Source organism: Cervus canadensis, chromosome 12, assembly GCF_019320065.1.
Source record: "Cervus canadensis isolate Bull #8, Minnesota chromosome 12, ASM1932006v1, whole genome shotgun sequence".
Taxonomy (NCBI): Eukaryota; Metazoa; Chordata; class Mammalia; order Artiodactyla; family Cervidae; genus Cervus; species Cervus canadensis.
The window spans coordinates 76295436-76319020 of record NC_057397.1 but is presented as its reverse complement, the minus strand read 5'-3'; the positions used below and the strand labels follow the sequence as shown (position 1 = coordinate 76319020).

At 43.8% G+C, this 23585-nt stretch overlaps 1 protein-coding gene across 1 annotated transcript in view; it reads left to right on the top strand.

The window, feature by feature from the left end:
* Positions 1 to 18414, top strand: part of CHMP4C (charged multivesicular body protein 4C) — a 28368-nt gene extending 9954 nt beyond the window's left edge. Inside the window, exons 2-5 of the mRNA XM_043484031.1 lie at positions 10263 to 10440; positions 13482 to 13596; positions 16757 to 16919; positions 17497 to 18414. Coding sequence (XP_043339966.1) covers positions 10263 to 10440; positions 13482 to 13596; positions 16757 to 16919; positions 17497 to 17561 — 521 coding nt within the window. The 3' untranslated portion in view covers positions 17562 to 18414. The remainder of the gene's footprint in view (positions 1 to 10262; positions 10441 to 13481; positions 13597 to 16756; positions 16920 to 17496) is intronic.
* The last annotated feature ends 5171 nt before the right edge of the window (positions 18415 to 23585 follow it).

Here is a 23585-nt window from a genome sequence, read left to right as displayed (position 1 = left end):
TCTAGCGAATCTGTTTGCCTTTCTCACGTGGTGCTGTATGTTGTCTGTCATAGTGAGTGTGGCGCCTTTGCTGTAGCCGGAACATTGTTCAACAGGCCTTTCTCAGCGAGCAGTGCGATTTACATCGCCAGTTCTTCCCGTCTATTTCATTCATGTAAGGGGAAAGTCAGTACAACCTTGGAGTTTGAATAAAGATATTATCCTAACTCAGAACTTCTACTGTGTTAACCGCAGAAAGGAAAAAAGTTACGATTATGTTAAACCAATTTATATTGTGTAGCTCAAAGATCATACACCCAAGAACCTATGTTTTATCGTTTTTTGAGCAATTGGACTGCTTTATTTATGTGAACTATATTTGCTGAGTGTTTTTCTCTCACATTTGAAAAACTAAAGAATAGTGCATATCGTTCATCAAGTTAAATGTATTATTTAAGAATTAAAGGTATTGATAGTGATAGCTTGCTTTGGGGTAGGAGCTATGGAGTCCTCCAGATTCGCTGATCCCTGGGGATCCCTGGGGAATAATCATGGAGTCACAGGCAGTGGGAGCTGAAGGGGGCTCTAGAGACAAGGTTTGTTGCTTGTCAGCAGCACCTACAAGGCACAGCGACAGTAGTTGGAAATATCGGTACATCATGTGAACAAGGAATGCTTACTTACAAGCAGAAAAGAGAGGCACATCACACACACACGTATATACACATACAGACACATACATGCATATACATGTATGCAAATGCACACAGATGTACACATGCATGTATATACATACACACATGCGTTCGTATATACAGACACAAACGTACACACACACCACACAACATTACACCCACAGGTGCCTGTGTCTACCCTGCAGAATGAAGCGTACTCAGCTGTTTCAGAGTTTGCTCCATATTTGCTGGTTTCAGGTTTATTCTTTTCTCTCTGTATCCTCGGCAATAGCAGGCCCACAGAGGTTACCAGTGTGTGAGGTTACCAGTAATACTAGCAGCAAGAAGAAACCATTCATTCAATTGGTTATATATTCTGCCTGGTCACTTAATTGGGTTTTTACAAAGAATATCAAGTAGACCTTAATGAATAGTTCAGTATCATGTTCCAATATCAAGTTAATTTACTTGCCTGGAAATTGACCTTGGAAGCAATTAATTATTTAAAAAAAATAGGAATTTCAGTGGATATTTAAAATGAGTCTTTTATGCAAGACTTTCTTCCTTTTTCGTCAACTCAAGCCTGATGGCACTTTGAGGTCATGACCTTCTTCTCTCAGATTTATCTCCTCTCATGATCTCTTGGGTGACATCCTGACAGTAAGCACCCGCTCATCTCTGAAAGAGAGTCTGAGCTTTCTAGGATGAAGAGATGAACATTTCTACTGGAAAACAACTTCCGCTTCCCTTGTCTCTTTCTGTCTTTCTGCAGATGGGTGAGGACACCTCACCGTAATCTTTCACACTGTACAATGTTAATCAATACTCTTTTTTTTTTTTTTACACAAAATTCAGCCCAACCTTACTAGCTGCTTAGTAACATTCCTCTTCCAAATGCCCTTCCCTGGGAACGTCTCTTATTTACTTTGTCCAGTCTCATTCCTTTTTTACTGCTTTCTTGGGCATCTGCTTTGCCACTGTATAATCTGCTACATCATTTCCGTGGTCTAGTCTCCCTTTAACTTGCTAGTCATCCTTTTTTTATGACATTTAATATTAGTGAGACCTCCGAAAATGGGATCTTGCTTATAAGTTTCAGCTAGTGTGGCCAGCTGGTGTGATTTGCTCTGGTGTCTTCCCTGGTGGCTCAGAGGTTAAAGCCTCTGCCTGCAGTGCCAGAGACCTGGGTTCGACCCCTGGGTCGGGAAGATCCCGTCCCCTGGAGAAGGAACTGGAAACCCACTCCAGTATTGTTGCCTGGAGAATCCCATGGACGGAGGAGCCTGGTCCTCCATCCACAGGGTCGCAAAGAGTCGGACACGACTGAGCGACCTCACTTTTTTCCTGATGTATCTCAGCCGGAAACTTTGCATCACTGAGTAGGAGGCTGCAGTAGGGGAGAGGGCGGAGGGCCTTTGTGTAACACCTTTGCTCGTGGTCTCTAGCGGGTCGCGTGTTTGAGAACCCGTGTAGACAGTCACCCTGACCCGAGCTCCATCTGCATCACCTCCTCTGTGAAGGTGCCTGTCACCCTCCAGAGAGTCGATGTGTTCCTCTGTGAGGGTTTCCCTCTCCCGTTTTATCTCTTCCTTCCTCAGATCGTAGCCTTCTTTCTTCGTCCCTGCAGTGGCCTAACGCAATGATGGGCATGTGGTGATGCTTCAGTACATATTTGTGAAGTGACTGAAAATGAACAGATGAGGAATATATACATTATATAAGTTAAAAAATATATATATATATAAATGAAGAAGGCCAGAGAGAATTCATTAAGGCCTCGCCCTGGACAAATAAATGAGTGTTAGAATTCTCTAATATTTCACTGGCTGTTTCCCATCTAACCTGTGACTTTGAAGAGAGACATTTTGTTTTTATTCCATTTATGGAATGCTCGTGGCGGTGCTTACTCAGATTGTGTTTTTTGAGAACAATAACAAGGAGCCATTAGTTGAAGGTACTGGGTAATGACTCAAGTGAGTTTTATGTGAGTCACAGGACTTGCGTTAAAGTTTCTCATATAAAGCAACACGATTATGAGACTTCTCAGTTAAAAGAGAACCATAACCAGTTATGTGTGGCGTATGTCACTTAAGCGCTGTCTAGGATTAAATCTTCCAGGCTTCGTCTTTTTAGGCCTTCTCTAGAAATCATCCATTCCTGGGAGAGAGAGGAGCAGTTGCGTATTTCACAAACAGTTTTGTCTATAGTCCCTGGGTATGATGGTTCCAAAAAGGTTTTTCCTTTTTTGCCACCTGATGGATGAACAATGGACACATTTATATGCCTTGAATGAGCAAAGAACAAATCGACCTTTCTAACCGGGATGCCCTGTACTTTATCTGAGCAATGAAACTGCAGCTCTTTCCTGTTGTTTGAAGTATCTTTTTAACGGGTGACTGAAAGCCTTCCTCCTCTGGCAATGTGATAAAGTCGCACAGGGCCAGTTGAATTTTGGTTCAAGTAGGTGATTCTTACATTTCAGCCCCAAATCCTCGGTGCGCTGGACAGTAATGGGTCTTCCTGTATCCCTCGGCGGAACACGTACGGCACGTTGTTCTGCAACAGGCGCATCCCTGTCACACAGGGAGACAAAGCCCCTGCGAGCCTCTCCCCCTCGGTGGAGTACAGCAGATTCCTTTGTTTTCAAAACAATGTTCCCCAGGTTTCATCAGCTGCCGAAAACCACATGTAGGAGCTTGGAAGATTGAGTTGCACATTTTACACAGCTTAAATTACAGGATTCTAAAAGTGTCCTTCTTTGCAGAATCCGGCGGCATGCTTGATTTGCAACACTAATTGCATGTCTTTGAAAAAAAAAATACAGCTGTTTCTTTCCTAGATTGGTTATTAGGAAACAAAGTTAAAGCCTGTCCAACTCATGGTGGGCCCATGGCCTCATCATTTCATGAGAAACAGTTCACAGAGTGATTCCTGACATGTACACCTCTTGGCTCTTTGAAACAGAAGCCTCTTGTCTTACTGTCTTAGCTTACTGTGCCAGATAGAAGCTACAAGGAGTGTCAGTTGTCCTGGGGCTGGGTCCAGCCATGCAGACCTCATCAATTTGGCTCACACAAGGTTTTTTTGAAAATGTAGCTCAGTTTTTAAATTTGAAGGATGTGGGATGCAAACCCAGACATCTGGCTCGTTTTGAGCCTGTGGAGGGCTGGGTGTGCAGCTTCACGGCGGCTTCACACGTGTTGCTTCCATGGGTCAGGCTTGACCTCTCCTGGTGGCCAGAGGGCCCACTTGTTCCTGCTGGCCCCGATCCCAGAGCCAGCGTCCACTGCCGTTTATTGTCACTCTTACACTGTCTTTTATTGTGACAGTCTCTTTCTCAAAGGTGAGAAAATAAAGCCTTTCCCCTTAACATCTCTTTCTTGGTCACTTTCCTTCATTACCAGCTCGCTTTCAGAATTTAGGATTCTGATTCAGGCCACTGTGTAGCTTGTGGTATGTGGATTATAGTGTAAGTTGAGACCTCACATATTGGTGAATTTTCACATTTCTCCCAATTATTTTGAAGAGCCAAACCCATATGTGAACACAAACATTCAAAACTGTGTCCAAACCAAAACTTATTATTAATAAAAAAATATTGGCAAGGTTGGGCGTTACATCATGTGGCTTCCACCATATGGTTTGACATCTTGTGAAGGAGATGATGATAATGATGAAGGTTTCTAATATTTATTAGCCACTCACCAGGTGCCTAAGTACTTTACATACATTATTTAATATAATCTTCAACAACAATGTGAGTTTTATTCCCATTTTCCAATAAGCAACTATGTAACGCTATGTAGCAGTGGACGGGTGGAGGCTAGATTTGAAAGGAGGCAACCTGATTCCAGAGTACAATCTTCTATTTTCATCTTCTGTATGTTATTATTGTTGTTTGTGGGGACTTCCTAGGTGGCTTAGTGGTAAAGAATCCGACTGCCAATGCCGATGTGGGTTTGATCCCTGAGTTTGAAAGATCGCGTGGAGAAGGGAGTGGCAGCCCACTCCAGTGTTTTTGCCTGGAGAATCCCATGGACAGAGGAATCAGGCAGGCTACAGTCCATGGGGCTGCAAAAGGGTTAGATGTGACTTAGCAACTAAACAGCAACAAAAACAGTTATTGTTCAAGTGAGGAAGCATCATTTAAGGAGAATTAAGGTCACATACTAAGGGTATTACACGCAGGTTTTAATTGGTATAGGTAGGATTAAAATGTTGATCTAGTGACCCCAAAGCCCCGTCTTTTATACCAAATTATATTTCTCAATTTGCAGAAAGTAATCTACAATTAATTCTTCCTAGGAAATGTGGCATATTTTTAAATGAAAAAGTTTTGTAAAGTTCTCAAAATATAAAGAAAATGCCTTGGGGTTAGTGGTTCCAAAAAAGTATAAACACTGAGGCTGCTTGGCAAGGCAGGGAGGAGATGTACTTTGACATTCCACTTCTGGGTCTGCTGGGTGGAGATGTGTATTTAGAGTTAACTTCTTAGGATACTCTGCTGTATTATCATATTTTGTACTGCACCATTGAAATGTAGAGCTGTTTTGTAATAGTATATTCCTGTTACGGTGAGCTATGGTGAAAAAACAGGTAACTTGTTGCCCAGAGGGTCTCAGAAACAAGATATCCATGGACTGAGAGTTTCAGATTAGCGGATGCAAGCTATAATATAGGATGGATAAACAGCATGGCCCTACTGTACAGTACCGGGGCTATATTCAACACCCCGAGGTAAATCATAATGGAAAAGAGGATAAAAAAGAATGTGTCAAGGTATAACTGAGTCACTTTGCTATCCAGCAGAAATTAATGCAACATTGTAAATCAACTGTTTTGTTGTTTAGTCGCTAAGTCATGTCAGACTCTTTGCTACCCCATGGACTGTAACCCTCCAGGCTCCTCTGTCCATACTTTAAAAAAAGAAACAAAAAAGAAATAAGATATACAGTCTCATTAATTAATGAATGTTATATAAATCACTGTTATTAGTAACAATACTTAGTTGCTCAGTCTAAGGCGGTTTCCATAAATTATCCCTAATTCTTAGAATAATCACCCAGCCTCTGGGGGATTCTGTCTTCCTTTTCCAGCACAGCAGACTGGAGCTCAGAGAAGGGAACTGACTTATCCAAGAATATACATCTATTAAGTCAGGGAAGAAAAATTCACCCTCTGGCCTTGAAGGTCATGCTCTTTCCATTATACCGTGCTGTGACAGTGCACAAAATTATCAGATTTATTTGCTTAACATTCATTCATCCTGTCTTCTGTGAAATGGATCAATGATAGTGTTTACTCTTGCAGTTTTTGTGAGCGTTAACAATATCACATGATGCACACGAAGCACTTCACACCTGTTGGTGTGTAACAAATTGTTGCTCAGCTGGTGCAGAATCCGCCTGCAGCACGGGAGACCTGGGTTTGATCCCTGGGTGGGGAAGATCCCCTGGAGAAGGATAGGCTACCCACTCCAGGATTCTGGCCTGGAGAATTCCGTGGACTGTAGACTCCATGGGGTCGCAAAGAGTCGACACGACTGAGCCACCCTCACTTCACTTCACTTCAAGTGCTCCAAAAAGTTGGTTTTTGTTGTGTTTGGCCGTGTGCCCTGAGCTGGGTCAGGCGCTGGGGAAGCAGGTGAATGAGATGCTGTATCCTTCGACAAAGGGCTTACCCTCAGGGGCGGGGAGATGGGGTCGGACAGACTTTACTAACACAGGACTGCAGTCCCGCGGAGGCCCGCGCGCAGCGTGGCCCCCGGGCGGACCCACAGCGCTGCCGGGCCGCCGTGCGGAGCCTCTGCGCAGAGCCGCGCTGCGCGATTCTGTAGGAAGGCCCTTGTGCCAGAGGCCTCTTTGTTTAGTTTCCTTCCTAAAGGACAGATTAAACAAACATAAAAACTGTTGTTAAGGTTAGGAGTAAGTGCTGCTCCTGCGATCCCGGACACTGCGGTGTTGCCCCGGGGAGGAGGCGGGATGACCCTGGGCCTTCCCCGCGGGCGGAGGGGACGGGAGGAAAAGTTACCACCGCGCGGGAGACAGGAGAACGTCCACACCTGCCGCGTCCTTGGCAGCTGCAGGAACGCCCGGCCTGCCTGCTTCCTCCCCACCCCAGAGCAGGCCTGCCCGCCGGCACGCCCTGCCCGGGTCTACGGGAGGCCTCTGGAGAAACACACCTCTGTGGCTGTGATTGCGGCAGCTATTTACATCTGCTGGCTTATTTCCTTCATGTTGCTTCCGGTATCCTAGATTGTCCTCAGACTTTTTTTCTTTCTTTTTAGTTTTACTGGAGTAAAAGTTAAAGAATTCTTTTTCAGAAAGGGTACATAAATATAAATTCTCTAAACACCTATGCGTCTCAAGATGACTTCATTTGTTTCACGCTTAAATAATTGCTTGGATTTTTTTCAGAATTCTAGCTTCAACACATTGCCAAAGTTGCAAGACACTATGCCGTTGGAGAGCCAGAGTTTGTGAGGTTTACTGATAGTACTGTCTCATCCCTTGGTCAATGGTCATTTCGTTTGTTTCCTCTCCGGAGACATTGAAGAGTTTGTTTTTTTTTTTCTTTTTCTTTTTTACCTTGGAGAAACGAAATTTCACTGGTGGAGGTCTAGGCATGTGCCTTTTATTTTGTTTTTCTCATCTACGTGTTCAGTGAGTATTCTGAAGAATCATCTTCCTTCGTCTTGGGGAAACTGTACTCTTTAATTTCTTTTTTCCTTTTCATCTCGTCGTCAGCAGTAACTGTCTTTGATTTATTTACTTGGCCACGGGACGTGGCTCGCAGGGTCTTAGTTCCCCAACCTGGGATCAAACCCTGGGCCCTCTGCAGTGGCAGGGCAGAGTCCTGAGCGCTGGGTGCTCAGAAAGTTCCAGCGCATTCTGTAATTTCTTTATTGCTTCTTCCCCCTCCATTATTTCTGCCTATTTTTTCCTGAAACTGCTGCTTATTTTTATATTAGTATCCACACTTCCCCTGAAATATTCTGTCTTTTTTTCTTTTGAACTTCCTGTAAGCTGGATGTTGGATTCCTTGGTTCTGTCCTCTAATTTATTAAATTACCTGTCTTTTTGTTCTTTGTTCTGGTAGAATTCCTTAACTTTATATTCCAGGTTACTACTTTAGTCATCAGCTATATTTATTATTCTACTTTTTAAACATTTATTTTTTAGTTATGTTTTTAATTTCTAAGAACTGTTTCTTATTTTCTAGTTGCTCATTTTTTAGGATAGCCCATTCTTGTCTTATAACACAATAGCCTCTTGCTCTCTCTGTAGACACTAATGTAAGTTTTGTTTCTAACAGATTTTTATTTAACATATTTTATTCTCTACATTCTCTCTTCTCTTGGGTTCATGATATTATAGGATACAAGAAGGCATAGTAGGAAAACAAGCCAGCAGAAACTCTCAGTTTAGTGTAAATAACTGTTGAAATTGTGTCTGTGAAGCTTAATGCAGTTGTTAAGAAATATTTCCTTAAAAAATTGAAAGAATAATTTTTAAAACTGGTAGTCATCTGGAACTGATAAAAGTAAGATATTTCAGTACTTGGGGTGTTGGGGTGTTAAGACAATTTTGTTTAGGAACAATTAGTTTTATAGATACTGATTAATTTTCAACATGAATAGAAAGCTTAAGTTTAATTTCATGTGTATATTTTAAATACAAGAGTATCCAGTAGGAGAATAAATTTAGTATGTATAACTATCCCACAATTAAAGGGGAATAAAATGAACAAAGGGAAATTAATCTATATATAGAAAAGAAAGCAAAAAGAAAATAAAAAGCATAACAAACAGAAGACACAAAAAAGATGATGGTAAAAAGACCATTTTTGGATAACATATCAGTTACTACAATAAATAAAAATAACTTAAAAACTTACCTTAAAGGTTGGAGAGTATCCAAATGGTTAAAAATAATCATACACATTAAACATTCAAATATATTCTACCTGTTATAGGCATACCAAAAAAATTTTTTTTTAAAAATTTGAAATTGAGGCCCACATAGAAGTATTGCAGGTAAAATTCAACAAAAAGAAAGCTGAAATATTAATTTTCTTTAATGCTAATATATAGTATTGTAAGTACTAATTTTATATTAAATGTTAATATGAAACAAAATGGAATTTAAGGTAAAGAGGATTAAATGGATAGAAAGTCATATGGCAGCCCGCTCTAGGATTCTTGCCTGGGAAATCTCATGGGCAGAGGAGCCTGGCAGGCTATAATCCATGAGGTCGCAAAAGAGTTGGACACAAATTAACGATTAAACAACAAACAATAACAACAAAGAAATATTTATTTATTGATCACTAATAAAAATCCAGCAAGAAAGTATAATGGCTAGGAGTCTTTGTGCACCAAACAAAAAGCATTGGAATAAATATACTAAATCTGTTGGAAGTGCAAGAAGAAATTGTTCAAAAGAGAGAAGAGCCTTCTCTCAGGAATCTGTTGCAATCACGTTTCACTCTGAAACCATAGAACCACTTGAGTTCTTTCGTCAGTTCCGTTTGATTTTCTTCGTGTTGGCATTCTTCTACTGCTCTTTCCTGTACTTTCACTAAGTGCCTCTTCAAAACTCACATTTTAAGGCCTGTTTTTCAGGGTGCTTTCAAAGGTGCCATAGTCAAATGGACTGGCTAGCTTTGTGATTTATGAAAGATGTGCGTTAAGATTTTGCTGAGGCTGATGGGAGGGAATTTGGATATCATTTTTCTGAACGCAGCAGTCTTTTCCCTCAGCAGTATGCCATCTAATCCTTGAGTGTGACTCTGTTGATTTCATGACATTTATGATTAGGTGTAACCTTACTGATTGTCTCATAGTCACTTCAGATCACGACATGGTTGGCTTGCTAGGTTTTGGGCTGTTATTAACGTCAGACAACTCATATAACTTCTCTGGGTCTCAACTAACTTGTCTTTGAAATAAGAATAACTTTGCACAGTGGCAGTGTCATAACCAGTGAGGTTTATTCACGGCACAATCATTGCTAACTGAAGTAAGAATATAGGGCTAAAATAGATAGTCCTTCAGGCTCTTTCTCTTTATTTTCATAAAAATAAGCTTTATTTTCATCTTACACAATATGTACTTCTATTTTTACCTAGTCTTTTTCTAAAATCCAACATTAACAAAAATGTTTCTGTGGTATGTATTATAGAATATGGTATTCTGACTTTTCATCCTCTGACACCTGGCAGAGTTTTGGGAGAATAACAAAATGTTTTAGGGAGTGACAGTTTGTACAAGCGATTGCAAGAGAGATGCTGCCACTACATTCCTCAGCTTTGTCTGGGTCCTCTTTGTGGGTTTCTAAAGTGCTGAGTCCGTGGTTCACTCACTCACTCACTCACCTGGCGCTCGGTCATGTCCGACTCTTATGACCCCATGGACTGTAGCCCGCCAGGCTCCTCTGTCCATGGGATTCTCCAGGCAAGAACACTGGAGTGGGATGCCATTCTCTTCTCCAGGGGTCTTCACCACCCAGGGATCAAACCCGGGTCTCCATGGTTGATGCTGAGTAAATATCTCTTGAGTAAGTGAGTTTACGTAAAGCTTCTTATAAATGTGGCTTCTCCCTTATTTAGCTGCATTACAGGCCCTGAAGAGGAAGAAGAGGTATGAGAAGCAGCTCACTCAGATTGACGGCACACTTTCCACCATTGAGTTCCAGAGAGAAGCCTTGGAAAACTCATACACGAACACGGAGGTGTTAAAGAACATGGGCCTTGCAGCAAAAGCCATGAAAGCCGTTCATGAGAACATGTGAGTGACTTCAGCCTTCCTCTGAGTCTTGGGTTCCCTCAGAGCTTTGGAACTCTTTGATGGCTTGGGCAGGGATGGGCTTACTCATCTGAGACTCTTTGACATGTTGGAATGGAATGCTCCCACAGAGAAAGAGCAGAAGTTTTAATGTATTAGCAAAAGAAGAAAAGACCATGAGAAAATAAAGGGCACTCATTTTGCCTTTCATGTTTTCCAGGCCTCACTGTTCTCTGATACTCCACCTGCCAATATTTTCATCATATAATTTTAAAAAGGCTTAAGTGGTAACATCCGTGAGGGTATTAGAACTGTACCATAGTGGCTGTCAAACTTTGCAGAAGTGAAGTCGCTCAGTCGTGTCTGACTCTTCACGACCCCATGGACTGTAGCCCACTAGGCTCCTCCATCCGTGGAATTTTCCAGGCAAGAGTACTGGAGTGGGTTGCCGTTTTCTCTTCCAGGGGATCTTTCCCTCCCAGGCTCAAACTTTGGGACGGCTCAGAAATCACCACTAAAGAGAACCGAGATGCCCACGCTCCTTCAAGAAAGGTCTCAACTGGGCCTTTTTGTTTTCAACCAAGTTCTCCAGGTGATTCTGATCCTGACTGATGTTCGAGAACCACTGGCATACAATATAATAGATACAAACGTGGATTTGGGGCAGATTTTCTAGATTGTAATCCCAGATCCTGGCTGACTGCCCTTGGACAGTACTTTGTCTCTTCCCGATTCAGTTTCCTTGTCTGTAAGTTGAAGATAATAATCGTACTCACCTCACGTGGTTCTTGTGAGAGTCGATGAGAAATGAGATACTTTGCCATTAGGAGTTCCCAGCGCAAAGTAAGCGCTCAGTCATCAGTATTCATAGTGGTAGTGGGGCTCCTGACTGCTTTTTATCTGCACTGAGAATCAATGCCTGGGACCTAATCCTTTCCTGAGCTTAAATATGATGGTGAAATTTGGGCCAAGGGTGTACAAGGGCCACGAGTGCCTGAGGGACGTGGAGATGGTTCCGTGGGTGGGAGAAAGGTGGGCAGAGAGAGGCTGTGGTCAGTGAAGGCGGCTTTGCTGACATTTTCCTGTCCTGATAACCAGCTGACCATCAGCCGTCGCTCTGACAGCTTCTGAGGGATTGTTAGATTCCCTCTCAGAGTCACTACCCTCTGTCATTGCTGTGACTTAGATGCTGTGTTCCAGAATCACAGCCTTTCTCCCAGGCAGTTCAGCCGCATCCTCCCCGGGTGTTCCTTTTGGGAAAAATTTACTCCTGGGCCCACATTTTAGCTGTACCTTTCACATACGATTTTTAAATACATGACCCTAATATATTTGTTATAAATATAAGAAGTGGAAATAAGGGGTGGTAGGAGGGCGGCTGGAGGAGGAACTGGCGGCCCAAGCCCGTGTCCTGCCCGGAGGATCCCGGGTCAGAGGAGCCTGGCGGGCTGTGGTCCATGGTGGAGACTCCCATGGACAGAGGAGCCTGGAGGATCCCGGGACAGAGGAGCCTGGCGGGCTGTGGTCCATGGTGGAGACTCCCGTGGACAGAGGAGCCTGGAGGGTCCCATGGACAGAGGAGCCTGGCGGGCTGTGGTCCATGGTGGAGACTCCCGTGGACAGAGGAGCCTGGAGGGTCCCATGGACAGAGGAGCCTGGCGGGCTGTGGTCCATGGTGGAGACCCCCGTGGACAGAGGAGCCTGGAGGGTCCCAGGGACAGAGGAGCCTGGCGGGCTGTGGTCCATGGTGGAGACCCCCGTGGACAGAGGAGCCTGGAGGGTCCCAGGGACAGAGGAGCCCGGCGGGCTGTGGTCCATGGTGGAGACCCCCGTGGACAGAGGAGCCTGGAGGGTCCCATGGACAGAGGAGCCTGGCGGGCTGTGGTCCATGGTGGAGACCCCCGTGGACAGAGGAGCCTGGAGGGTCCCAGGGACAGAGGAGCCCGGCGGGCTGTGGTCCGTGGGGTTGCAAAGAGGCGGAGACGCCTGAGCGACTTAGCACAGCACAGCAGGATGTCGACGTTCTCTTTTTGATTACTACATGAAATGCTGTCAAATATTCAGCTTTTCCTATATGTGGAGTTTGGAAAACATGCAAAGTAATTCCACTGGGGATGACAATTTCAGCATAGTGACTCAGTAATGAGTAAACTTGTCACTTCCCCGGTACCCATCAGCGTGGCCTGGCTTCAGAGATGGAGGGCTGACGTGGAGATGGGATGCGGGGGGCACTCGGACCCGAGCCCACGGGGCTTCAGGGGCCAGAGGGGCTCAGGGGAACTGGCTTGAGAGTCGCCGTCGGCCGTGGGCCTGTGATCCCTCTGCTGACACTGTGCTTCTTCTCAGGCCTTCACAAGCCTGACCCTGCTCTCATCCATTGTCTCCCGGCCCATCAGCAGCCGTGGGGAAGTTCTCAGGAAGTCAGGATCTCACGGCCACGTGGCATTCTGGAAAATAGATCTCTGGTCTCCAGAGTCCATCTTCTACAGAAAGCAGCTCTGATGGCGGCCCCTGAGTGCCACCCTAGCTCATCTCACTCACTGTGGTCCTTGATGACCCGTGGCATCACTTCCTGCAGAGTTAATACATAGCATGTATTTAACCGTTTCATATGCCCTTTCACCCTGGAGAAGGAAATGGCAACCCCTTCCAGTATTCCTGCCTAGGGAATCCCGTGGACAAAGTCTGAGCCTGGTGGGCCACAGTCCATGGGGTCGCAAAGAGTCGGACACCACTTAGCCCCTGAGCTACCAGACAAAATTTCAAAATGGGTCTACAGGTATGCCCCCTAGTGACTCCCAAAGGTAATGGCTATCCATTTTACTTACATAATTTAAAATATATGTGCACATACAGAATTATTAATTTCTTGAAGTGTAAATTCTTCTTAAAGTTGATAAATTTTATCATCAGGTATGTTTATTGTCCTACTGAAATAACTAAGAGTTTATGTTAAATTGACTCACTTTTCATAGGGGATTGTATCTAAATTTATAATTTTAAAGTAAAATTCTACAATATTTCAACGAAACATTGTTTCCCAGGGATCTGAACAAAATAGATGATTTGATGCAAGAGATCACAGAGCAACAGGATATTGCCCAGGAAATCTCTGAAGCATTTTCTCAGCGGGTTGGATTCGGCGGTGACTTCGATGAGGTGGGTAGCACAGTGTAAAGAATGGAGCCCGTGGCCACTGAAAAGGGCAGCTCTTCCTGGGACTTCCCTGGAGGTGTGCTGCTCACGGCTTCACCTTCCAGTGCAGGGGTTGTGGGTTCCATCCCTGGTTGGAGAGCTAAGATCGCACATGCTTCAGGGCCAAAAACCCAAGACATAAAGCAAGCGATACTGTAACAAATTCAATAAAGACTTTAAAAGTGGTCCACCTCAAAAAAAAAAATCTTAAAAAAAAAGAGAGCTTCCCACCATGAGAAGCAAGCAGGCTTCCTCACACATGTCCTTTAATATCACTAAAGAATAAATGGTCTGTTAGAAAAACACCTGTCTTAAGAGGGGAATGAAGTACTGGCAGCTCTGATTTAAAGGAAAGATTAACACAGTTTGGCAGATAGCCCCCTAATTAAGTTCCCAGCTATTAAAGAAAAGCAGCATGTGATTATGTAATGTCAGTGACGTTTAATTGTTGACGGGTTCCTAAATAGCCCCATCACGAGAAATGGAGTGCTCACACATCTGGGTGAAACAGGGCAGACAGTGTCCCTCTGCACGGGACAGACAGAGCACGCTGCTGCTAAATCAGGGCTCGGGCGGCCTCTGTTTATTACCCGGATATGAAACAAACGTGGAGTGGCTTTATTAGCACACACATTCCATTGAGATTCATCAGTCCAGCAATAACAGACTATCATTATACTGGTGAAGTCTGTGCTGTGAATTTCAATTGTCCTCCTCAAAGCACACACAGGAAAGCCTGGTGCGTGTTTTGAAATGTTTCAGATTCGAGTGGGAAAGAATCTGACTTCCTGCGTTCATGTACTGTGAAAAACAGCACATCTGGTAAGGAAGATGTCCTTCCACAGAATCCTTGAAAGTGAGGACTGGGTGTCAACCGTTTTTTGTTTCTATACTTATTTTATTTCATCTCATTTTTCTCCATTCTCCTTTTTAAAAACTTGAGGTGTAATTGATTTACCAGTGTTGTCTAGTTTCGGGTGTCCGGCAACATGATTCAGTTAAACACACACAAAGCTATTGTTTCAGATTCATTTCTCTTATAGGTTATTATAAAAAACTGAGCAGAGCTCCCTGTACCGTGGTCCTTGTTAGTTATCTATTTCATTCATAAGTGTGTGTATGTTAATCCCAAAGTCCTCATGTAACCCCGTCCCTTTCCCCTTCAGTAACCATGAGCTTGTTTTCTGTGTCTGCTGGTCTCTTTCTTCAACAGCTTTTGAAATGATGTAGGCCACGGCTTGGGAAAGGGTGGCTTTCAGGCCAGATCTCTCCCGAGGTCTGTTTTTGTTTGGCCTGTGGAGCAAGAGGCTTTTTATATGTTTGAATGACTGAGGGATGAATGCAGCAATGACAATAGCAACAGGGGAGGCCACTCGACAGAGACCGTCTGCGGTCGGCCGAGCCTGGAATATTGCTGTCCGGCCCTTCCCAGGAGAAGTCCGCCTGCCCCGGCTAGCTAGTGAGCGTCTGGAGGCTTTACGACGTGTTGAAGGGGGCCCTGGGCTCGTGAGAACGCCCGCTCTGCCATGCACCACGAGCTCTGTGAAGTCTTCACTTTTGGACCCTCAGTTTTCTCATTTATAAAATGAACATGATGATCACTAGACTGTTCTAAAGTTCCTTACATTCTAAAATTCCTTTCCCAGTGAATAATTAAGTGTTTGGTACCTGAAATCTGAAAATGATGGAGATGGTTATTCTGTGATCACATACTTGTTGTAGGAAATACAAATCTCTTCAGTGCTGTTAATAGCCATCAAGCACTGTTGGCGATTCTGGGCACTTTCAGTGTAGGGTGGCGTGTTCTGCTGTTACTACATTTGCTATATTTGTTTCTAATTGTTCTTTTGAGCAGAAATAGGATGTCAGAATAGTCATTCTGAAGGTATTTTATTCATTCGGCCTGTGGAGAACTGTGAAGCCAGCAACTACCCTGGGGCACTATTTCACATGACCTTGTGCTATACATTTTTGTGTTTATTTCCTTTTTTGAGGTAGATATAACAGTTCTCAGACAGTTCAGCTCACTGTATGTCTGGTACATGGTGACTTGATCCAAAGTTGTGGTTGACTTCAAGATCTCCACTCTTGGCCATAGTATGGTTACTCTCATTTTTTAAGATAGAATAATTATTTGTTTGTGAGCCTTTCTCCTGCATTCAAAAAGCTCCTTAAATGTAGGGACTGTTGATTGGACTTTGTGTCCCGAGCCCTGAGCTTAGGCCTGGCCAGGAGTGAGCTCTCGATAAATTTGTTCAGTGACGAATGAATACATGAAGAAGTCTCCTTGGTGGAATATGAGTGCCTTAGGTCATTTCTAATGACAACGACCTCAGAATTATAATGATGACAAGTTTAGTTTTGACTCCCAACCTCACTCAGGGGGTTGGACTCAACCTGAGGACTCTTGGGGCCAGTTAGGCCTGAGCTAGTCATCTCAGGTCATACCATTTCTGTCATAAGGTGACTTTACCCTCAAAGTCTCAACCTGCACTTGCTTTTCTAAGGTTCTCGGGACAGAGTAGTTTAAGATTAAACCAGACTGTGTGGGACTATTGCTAACAGAAAGAAATACAATGTACCTACCTGGAGTTATTCTTAACTCAGACACACAGCATGGTTTTTATTGGCTTTGGCAATTTAACAAAGGAGCCATAGAATCTTTGATTCTTTTTATTTTTGGTATGTTAAGGTTTTGCTATATCTGTTTTATTTTCAGTAGCATTAGCCAAAATGAAAATATATATTTCCTCTAATTAAAGTTTCACAGATTCTGAATTCTTAACAGTAGAACATAAAAGTTACATTGCAAAAATGACAGGCAAAGTGTAAATTTTCTAGAAGCTCTGGAGGTTATATATTCAGCTAGCACAAATTACTTAAAAAAAAAAAAAGCTGTTGACTGAAGTATTATAAGATTAGCTACAACAAATTTGCACAACCCCAAATATTCATATTTTAATTATTGCTCAGTGTTGCAAAAAAGACTTAGTCTTAAAATAAATATTCCATTTCACTGGGTTCTCACATATCAATTGGGTAGCAGATGTTTTTGTTATTGTGTTTGAGGAAACCCACTTCTTGAAACGTTAACTCCATAATTCTTTCTTTCTCCTATGTTCAGGATGAGCTGATGGCAGAACTTGAAGAACTGGAGCAGGAAGAATTAAATAAGAAGATGACAAATATCAGACTTCCGAATGTGCCTTCCTCCTCGCTCCCAGCTCAGCCAGACAGAGGGTCGGGTAGGATGCCCAGCGCGTCCTCTGCACACCACTCTCGAGCAGGTCTGTGCCTCACCCCAGCCCCCGTGGTCAAATACTGACCTGAAATGATGGCCAGGCCTATCTCAAGGGGACCTCTCCTGTAGACTTCACTGTGGTCTAGTGGTTCAGACGCAGTGCCTCCACTGCAGGGTGTGGGTTTGATTCCTGGTCAGGGAAGTAAGATCCCTCAGGCCCTGCACAGCCAAGAAAAAAGAAACTTTCAAGAGTAATGAGCGTGTATGGGCTTCCCAGGTGGTGCCAGTCGTAAAGAGCCTGCCTGCTAATGCAGGAGACGGAAGAGACACAGGTTTGTCCCTGGGTCAGGAATATAGAGCCCCTGGGGGAAGGCATGGCACCCCACTCCAGTATTCTTGCCTGGAGAATCCCATGGACACAGGAGCTGGGTGGGCTACAGCCCATGGGGTTGCAAAGAGTCGGACATGACTGAATCGACTTAGCACACACATCTCTTTTAGCATTTATTTTTAATTTCATAAATATAGACCTTTTAATAAATAATTCTTACTTGTTTTCTGTGCTGAAGGTGTGAATGTCACCAGTGACTGATTTTTATCCTTTTTTTTTTTTTTTGTTCCAGCATCTTCTAGGAGGACAGAAGGAGAGGATGATGACATCCAACATTTGGCAGCTTGGGCTACTTAGAACGGAAGTTTTGGACACAGCTGTACATAAGACATGACGATGTTTTTGCCAAATACCGAAGCCATCACAGAGTCTGTTTTATATTTATACTGGATGAATAATTGTCTTTTAAGCCTCATAGGTAAAAGTTAAAGGAGTCGTGTGTAGATTTAGGATCCCTTTAAGATGAAAAGGGACTTCCCAGTAGCATTTTGGAGGATCTCTTCATCCCAATGGAGGGACCACTCTACCCTGTTCCCGGCTGTATTTCCAGTCCTGGCACATGGTTGGTACTCTCTGTGTATCTGTTGAAAGAAAACTGAATCCTATTACATGTGAAACATATAATCGACTATAAGCCACTTAAGAGTGACGTGTTCAGGGAAGACGGAGGAGAGAACTGGCCTCCCTGTGAAGGTGGGTTTGCAGTGTGTGTCCATGTTAGATTTGTAGCCCAGGGTAAATGTTCAAGAAATACAACTCTTCCTAGGCGAGGCTTCTTGTAAAGAAGTCTTGTGTGAGTTTACACATAAATAGTTTCATTGAGTTTTGCAATTTAAAATCTTAAGGGAGTTTTAATTGACATTTATTATGCCAATTAAGCCTGGAATGGGGCAATGGCTGCATTTCCCAAAATGTCTGGAAGCACTAACAGCTTCCACTGCTGAGCGAGAATCTCCTGGGTGTCATTGAGCCGTTTAGGGAGCTGCATTTCTGTTCCCAGGCCATTATGATGCTATTGTGGCTTCAGTGTGCTAAATGTGTGTTCATTCTTTTATGTTTTGGGCTCTGTCGTTCATTTATTTACAGTTTGCGTCATCTTCTTTGTAAATACATAGAAATATAGGCAATTAAAAATATATCTTAGATAAAATTTGGCCATAATGATTTTTAAATGAAAGTAAAATTCAAAATTATGTGTTGCCCATAAATGTATCACGGACCATAAAATGACAAGTATCATTATAGAAAATGATCTAGTAATTCCCAACATTAGCTTAGGGAATACAAGGTCCAGTGGAATGGAAACAACACTAGACTTGGAGGTAGGAGTTCTGGATCCTATTCCTGCTCTGCCACGAACACAATACAACTAGGCAAGTCATAAACTCAGTCTGTGTTTTTTCACTGAGAAATCTAAGGGTTGGACTTGATACGGCTGACGGTTCCGTCCTGCCACAGGCCTTTGGCATGTGACGCCCTTCTTAGCAGTCTTTCTACCCACCAGAGCACAGATACCACATCTTACTTAGTTCTTCAATCTCAGTTAAAACGTCCTTTGTTTTGGGAAATATTTTCCTGATTGCAGACTAACTGGGGTCTCCCTCCTAAATGCTCTGGTAGCCATCTACTTTCTCCCCTGCCGCCTATCCCGGTTTATGTTGCATATGTGCTTAAACGATCACTTTCTTATTGCTTCCCCTCTTTTGCTGTTGCTCCCCAGTCCCCGAGTCGTGCCGACTCTCTGCAATCCCACGGTTTGTCTCCTGGGGTTCTCTCCCCGTCCCCGCTCCGGTGGGCCAGGCTTCATGAGAACTCTCGTTCGCCCGCCCGACCCAGCGGCGGTGCCCAGCGGCTCTCAGCGTGACTGAGTCCCCCAGGCCCCTGCGCCGGGACACGGCGGTGACCCACACGGCTTCGTCCCCGCCGCACTGCGCTGCGTGGGGGGCAGGGACGTGCCTCCTCCCGGTCAACCCAGCCGGTGTCCCTGCAGCCTCTCCTGCAGCTGTCGTTTAATGGAGATTTATCAGTATCGCCTGAAAGACGGTTTTCACCTCTTTTGGGTCATGATAGAGTAATAGGAAGTGGGTTTACCTTCTACTCTCAAATAACTAGGAAACTGAACGGAACATATGAAGAGACGGTTTTCAGACACTGGACGGAAGGCAATAGAGAGGACGGGGGCAGATGAAGCGCGTGCTTCCGGTTCCCGCTCGCTGCCTCAGGGAACCTGCTGGGCTTACGACGGGGGCAGACGGAGGCTTCCGGTTCCCGCTAGCTGCCCCCGGGAGCCTGCTGGGCTTACGACGGGGGCAGACGGAGGCCTCCGGTTCCGCTCGCTGCCTCCGGGAGCCTGCTGGGCTTACGACGGGGGCAGACGGAGGCCTCCGGTTCTGCTCGCTGCCTCCGGGAGCCTGCTGGGCTTACAGGGGCAGGGAAGCCAAAGGGGAGATTTCTGGAAAGCAGCTTGCTCCACGGGGAGGGAGAGCGCGCGCTGGAGGTCCGCAGAGGGGCCCCGTCAGAGTTTTTGGCTCAGGACGGATCTGTGTGCACGTCTGAGGAAGTGAGTGACACGAAGGGATCCCTGGAAAGAAGCAGCAGGTCAGTCCCGACAGCTCACACAGGGCAGGGGAACGCGTCTCCATCGGCCACGGGGAAGACCTCCTACTAAAGGGCATCAGATTGAGTCCTTGCAAGGATATTGCCTCATTAGTGACGTCAAATTATGCCTAGACTAAAGGCTGTTCCGGGTCCACCCTAAAGAGCTTAAAAGTGAAAGTGTTAGTCACTCCGCGGTGTCCGACTCTGCATCCCCATGGACTGTAGCCCCAGGCTCCTCCGTCCATGGGGTTCTCCAGGCAAGAATACTGGAGTGGTTAGCCATTCCCTTCCTCAGGGAATCTTACCGACCCGGGGATCAAACCCAAGTCTTCCGCAATGCACGCAGATTCTGTACTGTCTAAGCTACCAGGGAAGACCCATAAAAAGGTTAAAAGCAAGCTGCAACAGGATGAAACGATTCCAAGTAACTTCACTGCATCCCATAACAAAACCCCCAGATGCTTAAGTGAAAGTGAAGTCGCTCAGTCCTGTCCGACTCTTTGCAACCCCATGGACTGTAGCCCACCAGGCTCCTCCGTCCTTGTGATTCTCCAGGCAAGAATACTGGAGTGGATTGCCATTTCCTTCTCCAGGGGATCTTCCCAACCCAGGGATCGAACCCAGGTCTCCCGCATTGCGGGCAGACGCTTTAACCTCTGAGCCACCAGGGAAATCCCCAGATGCTTAAAGGAATATAAAAGCTAATAATTAATAACAACAGAACAAATAAAATAAAACTGGCACCCAACAGATAACATTCCCGAAGTCTGGCATCCAATGTGAAAATTCCAGGCAGGCAAAGAAGCAGGAAAATACAACCCATAACCAAGAGAAAAGTCACACAGTAGGAACGGACTCAGAAGTGACACAGATGATAGAATTTGAAGGCAAGGGATATTAAAACAGCTACTATAAATATATTCTGTATGTTCATTAAAATTGCTATAGTAAATATACTCCATATGTTTGAAAAAGAAGAAAAAAACATGATAACAATGAAGAGAGAAATGGCAGATCTAAGAAAAAAAGACCCAAATTGAAATTCTAGAGATGAAAAATACATTATCTGAAATGAAAAACAGAATATAGTAGATGGGAGTAACATCAGATTAGACATTGCAGAAGGAAAGGTTAGTAAACTTAAAGACATAGCAACAGAAATTACCCTAAATAAAACACTAAAGAAAAAAATGGAAAAAATAAAGCAAGAATAAGCTTTGAGACCACATTAACCTGTCTAACATGCAGGTTATTGAAGTCTGGAATTTTGGTGGTGGACTGGATGAATTTTGGGAGGAGGTGGCTTGTTTGGGGTAGGGAATCGAATAGGATAGAAAAAAAACTTTGTAGAAATAATGGCTGAGAAATTCCCAAGCTTGATGAAAACAATAAACCTACAGTTCAGTGAAGCTTGTGTGCATGCGTGCTGAGTCACTCAGTCGTGGCTGACTCTCTGTGACCCCATGGACTGTAGCCCACTAGGCTAGAGCTACCTGGGAAGCCTTCAGTGAAGCCTAACATACCTCAGGCATCGAAAGCTCATAAACGAGACCCGAGACATGTTTGGACATCTCTCCCCAGCCAGTTAAACACACATTCCCAGATAGTTCTGCTAGATCTGTGAGGTCCAAACAGTATCCACTAGCCATATGAAATGAGCACATGAAACATGGCCAGTGCAGCTAAGGGGCTGAATTTTTAATTTCATTCAGTTTTAATTAATTTAAATGTAAAAACTAGTCCAATCCAGTTATTTGACAAGATTAAGCATGCTGGAAAAACTTGGGTATTTAGTTTTTCAAGTACTTAGTGTATATGCATGCATTAAATATATATGCATATATATACAGTCAGGTAGCACGCCAAGCTCCTCTATCCATGGGATTCTCCAGGCAAGAACACTGGAGTGGGTTGTCATTTCCTCCTCCAGGGGATATTCCCAGCCCAGGGATTGAACCAGGGTCTCCTGCATCTCCCGGATTGGCAGGAAGATTCTTTACCACTGAGTCACCTGGGAAGCCCTATACAGAGCAAGTATTTCTAATTAAAATTTGCATCTGAATTGAGATGTGCTCTGAGTGTAAAACATAGATTTCAAAGACAGTATAATAAGAATCATTAATACCTTTATATTGATTTTATATTGAAATATTGTTTTAAATGTATAAGTAAAATATATTATTAAATTAATTTCAGCTGTTTCTTTTCACCATTTTAAAATGTGGCTACTTGGAAATTGAAAATTACATATGTGGTTCACATTATATTTCTATTGGTTAGCCTTGGGCAAGAAGATCAGTTTCTCATTATCAATGAGTGCACAGGTAGATTTGAAGTACTAAAATGCCTGTGTTCAAAATAAATTTTGTAAAAGGTGACCTCTTATTCTAAAAAGAAACAAAATACATTGAAATAAAATCATAATGCTACCCCTCTGTTGACAATAAGGAAGGAGTGAAAGAAATTAGAGAAAAGGTATAAATCATCCTTAGATTGAAGAGATATTCAAAAGAATAAAGGTACTAATCAGTCAGCTAAATATGTTTCCAGCAAGGCATCTTAGAATGGAAAAACTTCTGTTTGGAAGTTACAAAGTCCGGGATGTTTGCTAATAGCTGGTTTCACTGCATTCAGTGGTACCCCAGGGATGGATCTCCATTTGGTCAGGGCTGTTTTGTATTTTTAAATAAAGTGTTTTCCAATATATCTCTCAGGCTTTTCTCCTTCTCTTTGGCTATAAGAAACACCTGGTGGCTCAGCGGTAAAGACTCCGCCTGCCAGTGCAGGAGACAGGTTCAATTCCTGGGTCAGGAAGATCCCCTGGAGGAGGGCATGGCAGCCCACTCCAGGGTTCCTGCCTGGAGAATCCCGTGGACAGAGGGGCCTGGAGGGCCACAGTCCGTGGGGTCAGAGAGTCAGACCCGACTGAGCAACTGGCATGCATGCATGCAGCACACTCAGCACAACTTAAGAGACAAACCTGGATTCTTTAGAAGTGATTTGGATAGTTTCCATAATCAAAGAAAATGCTGGAAGTGCAAATCAGAGGAATGAAACCAGAGGCCCTGGAGCTCAGACTGAGGGACCCCGTCTTCTCAGTCCCCAACAACAAGGAAAGGTAAGCTGCGGCCATTGTGAAGAAGCTGGTATCCCGTTCAGGATCAAATTTCAAAGCCAGAATATTTGATTGGCCAAGCTTCCTGGATGCTCATGAGCTGAGAAGCGGGAAGGGAGGTTTGCTAAAGCGTAATCAAGGTTCTCTTACCTGAAGAAGACAGAATGGATGTTGGCCTTCTAAATCTAAAATACTACCTCAAACAGCAAATGCCCACTCACCCACGGAGAATGATTAAGTTTAACTGCAGCATTTCCTCCTTCTTGGCAAACACTGAGTCTGAGCACTGATTTATTTAGTAGAAACTGGAGTAGTAGATACTTTACACACCACAATCGTTTACGTCTTACTAAAACAAACTGAATAATCTGTTAAAGTTAGGAGTCCAAGCAAGAAGAAAGAAAAAGAGAAAGGAAAAATTCCAGAGAAGCTAGGACCAATAAGGATACCTTGGTAGCATTTCATTACAGCCCAGTGGAACCAACTTATAAACTGTTGGTCAAAGTCTAGTTCATGTCTCTACTTTTCATTTCTTCAAGATACATACTGATGTTTCTGCTGGAGAAGGTATTTCTTGTTGCTGTTCAGCCGCTAAGTAATGTCTGACT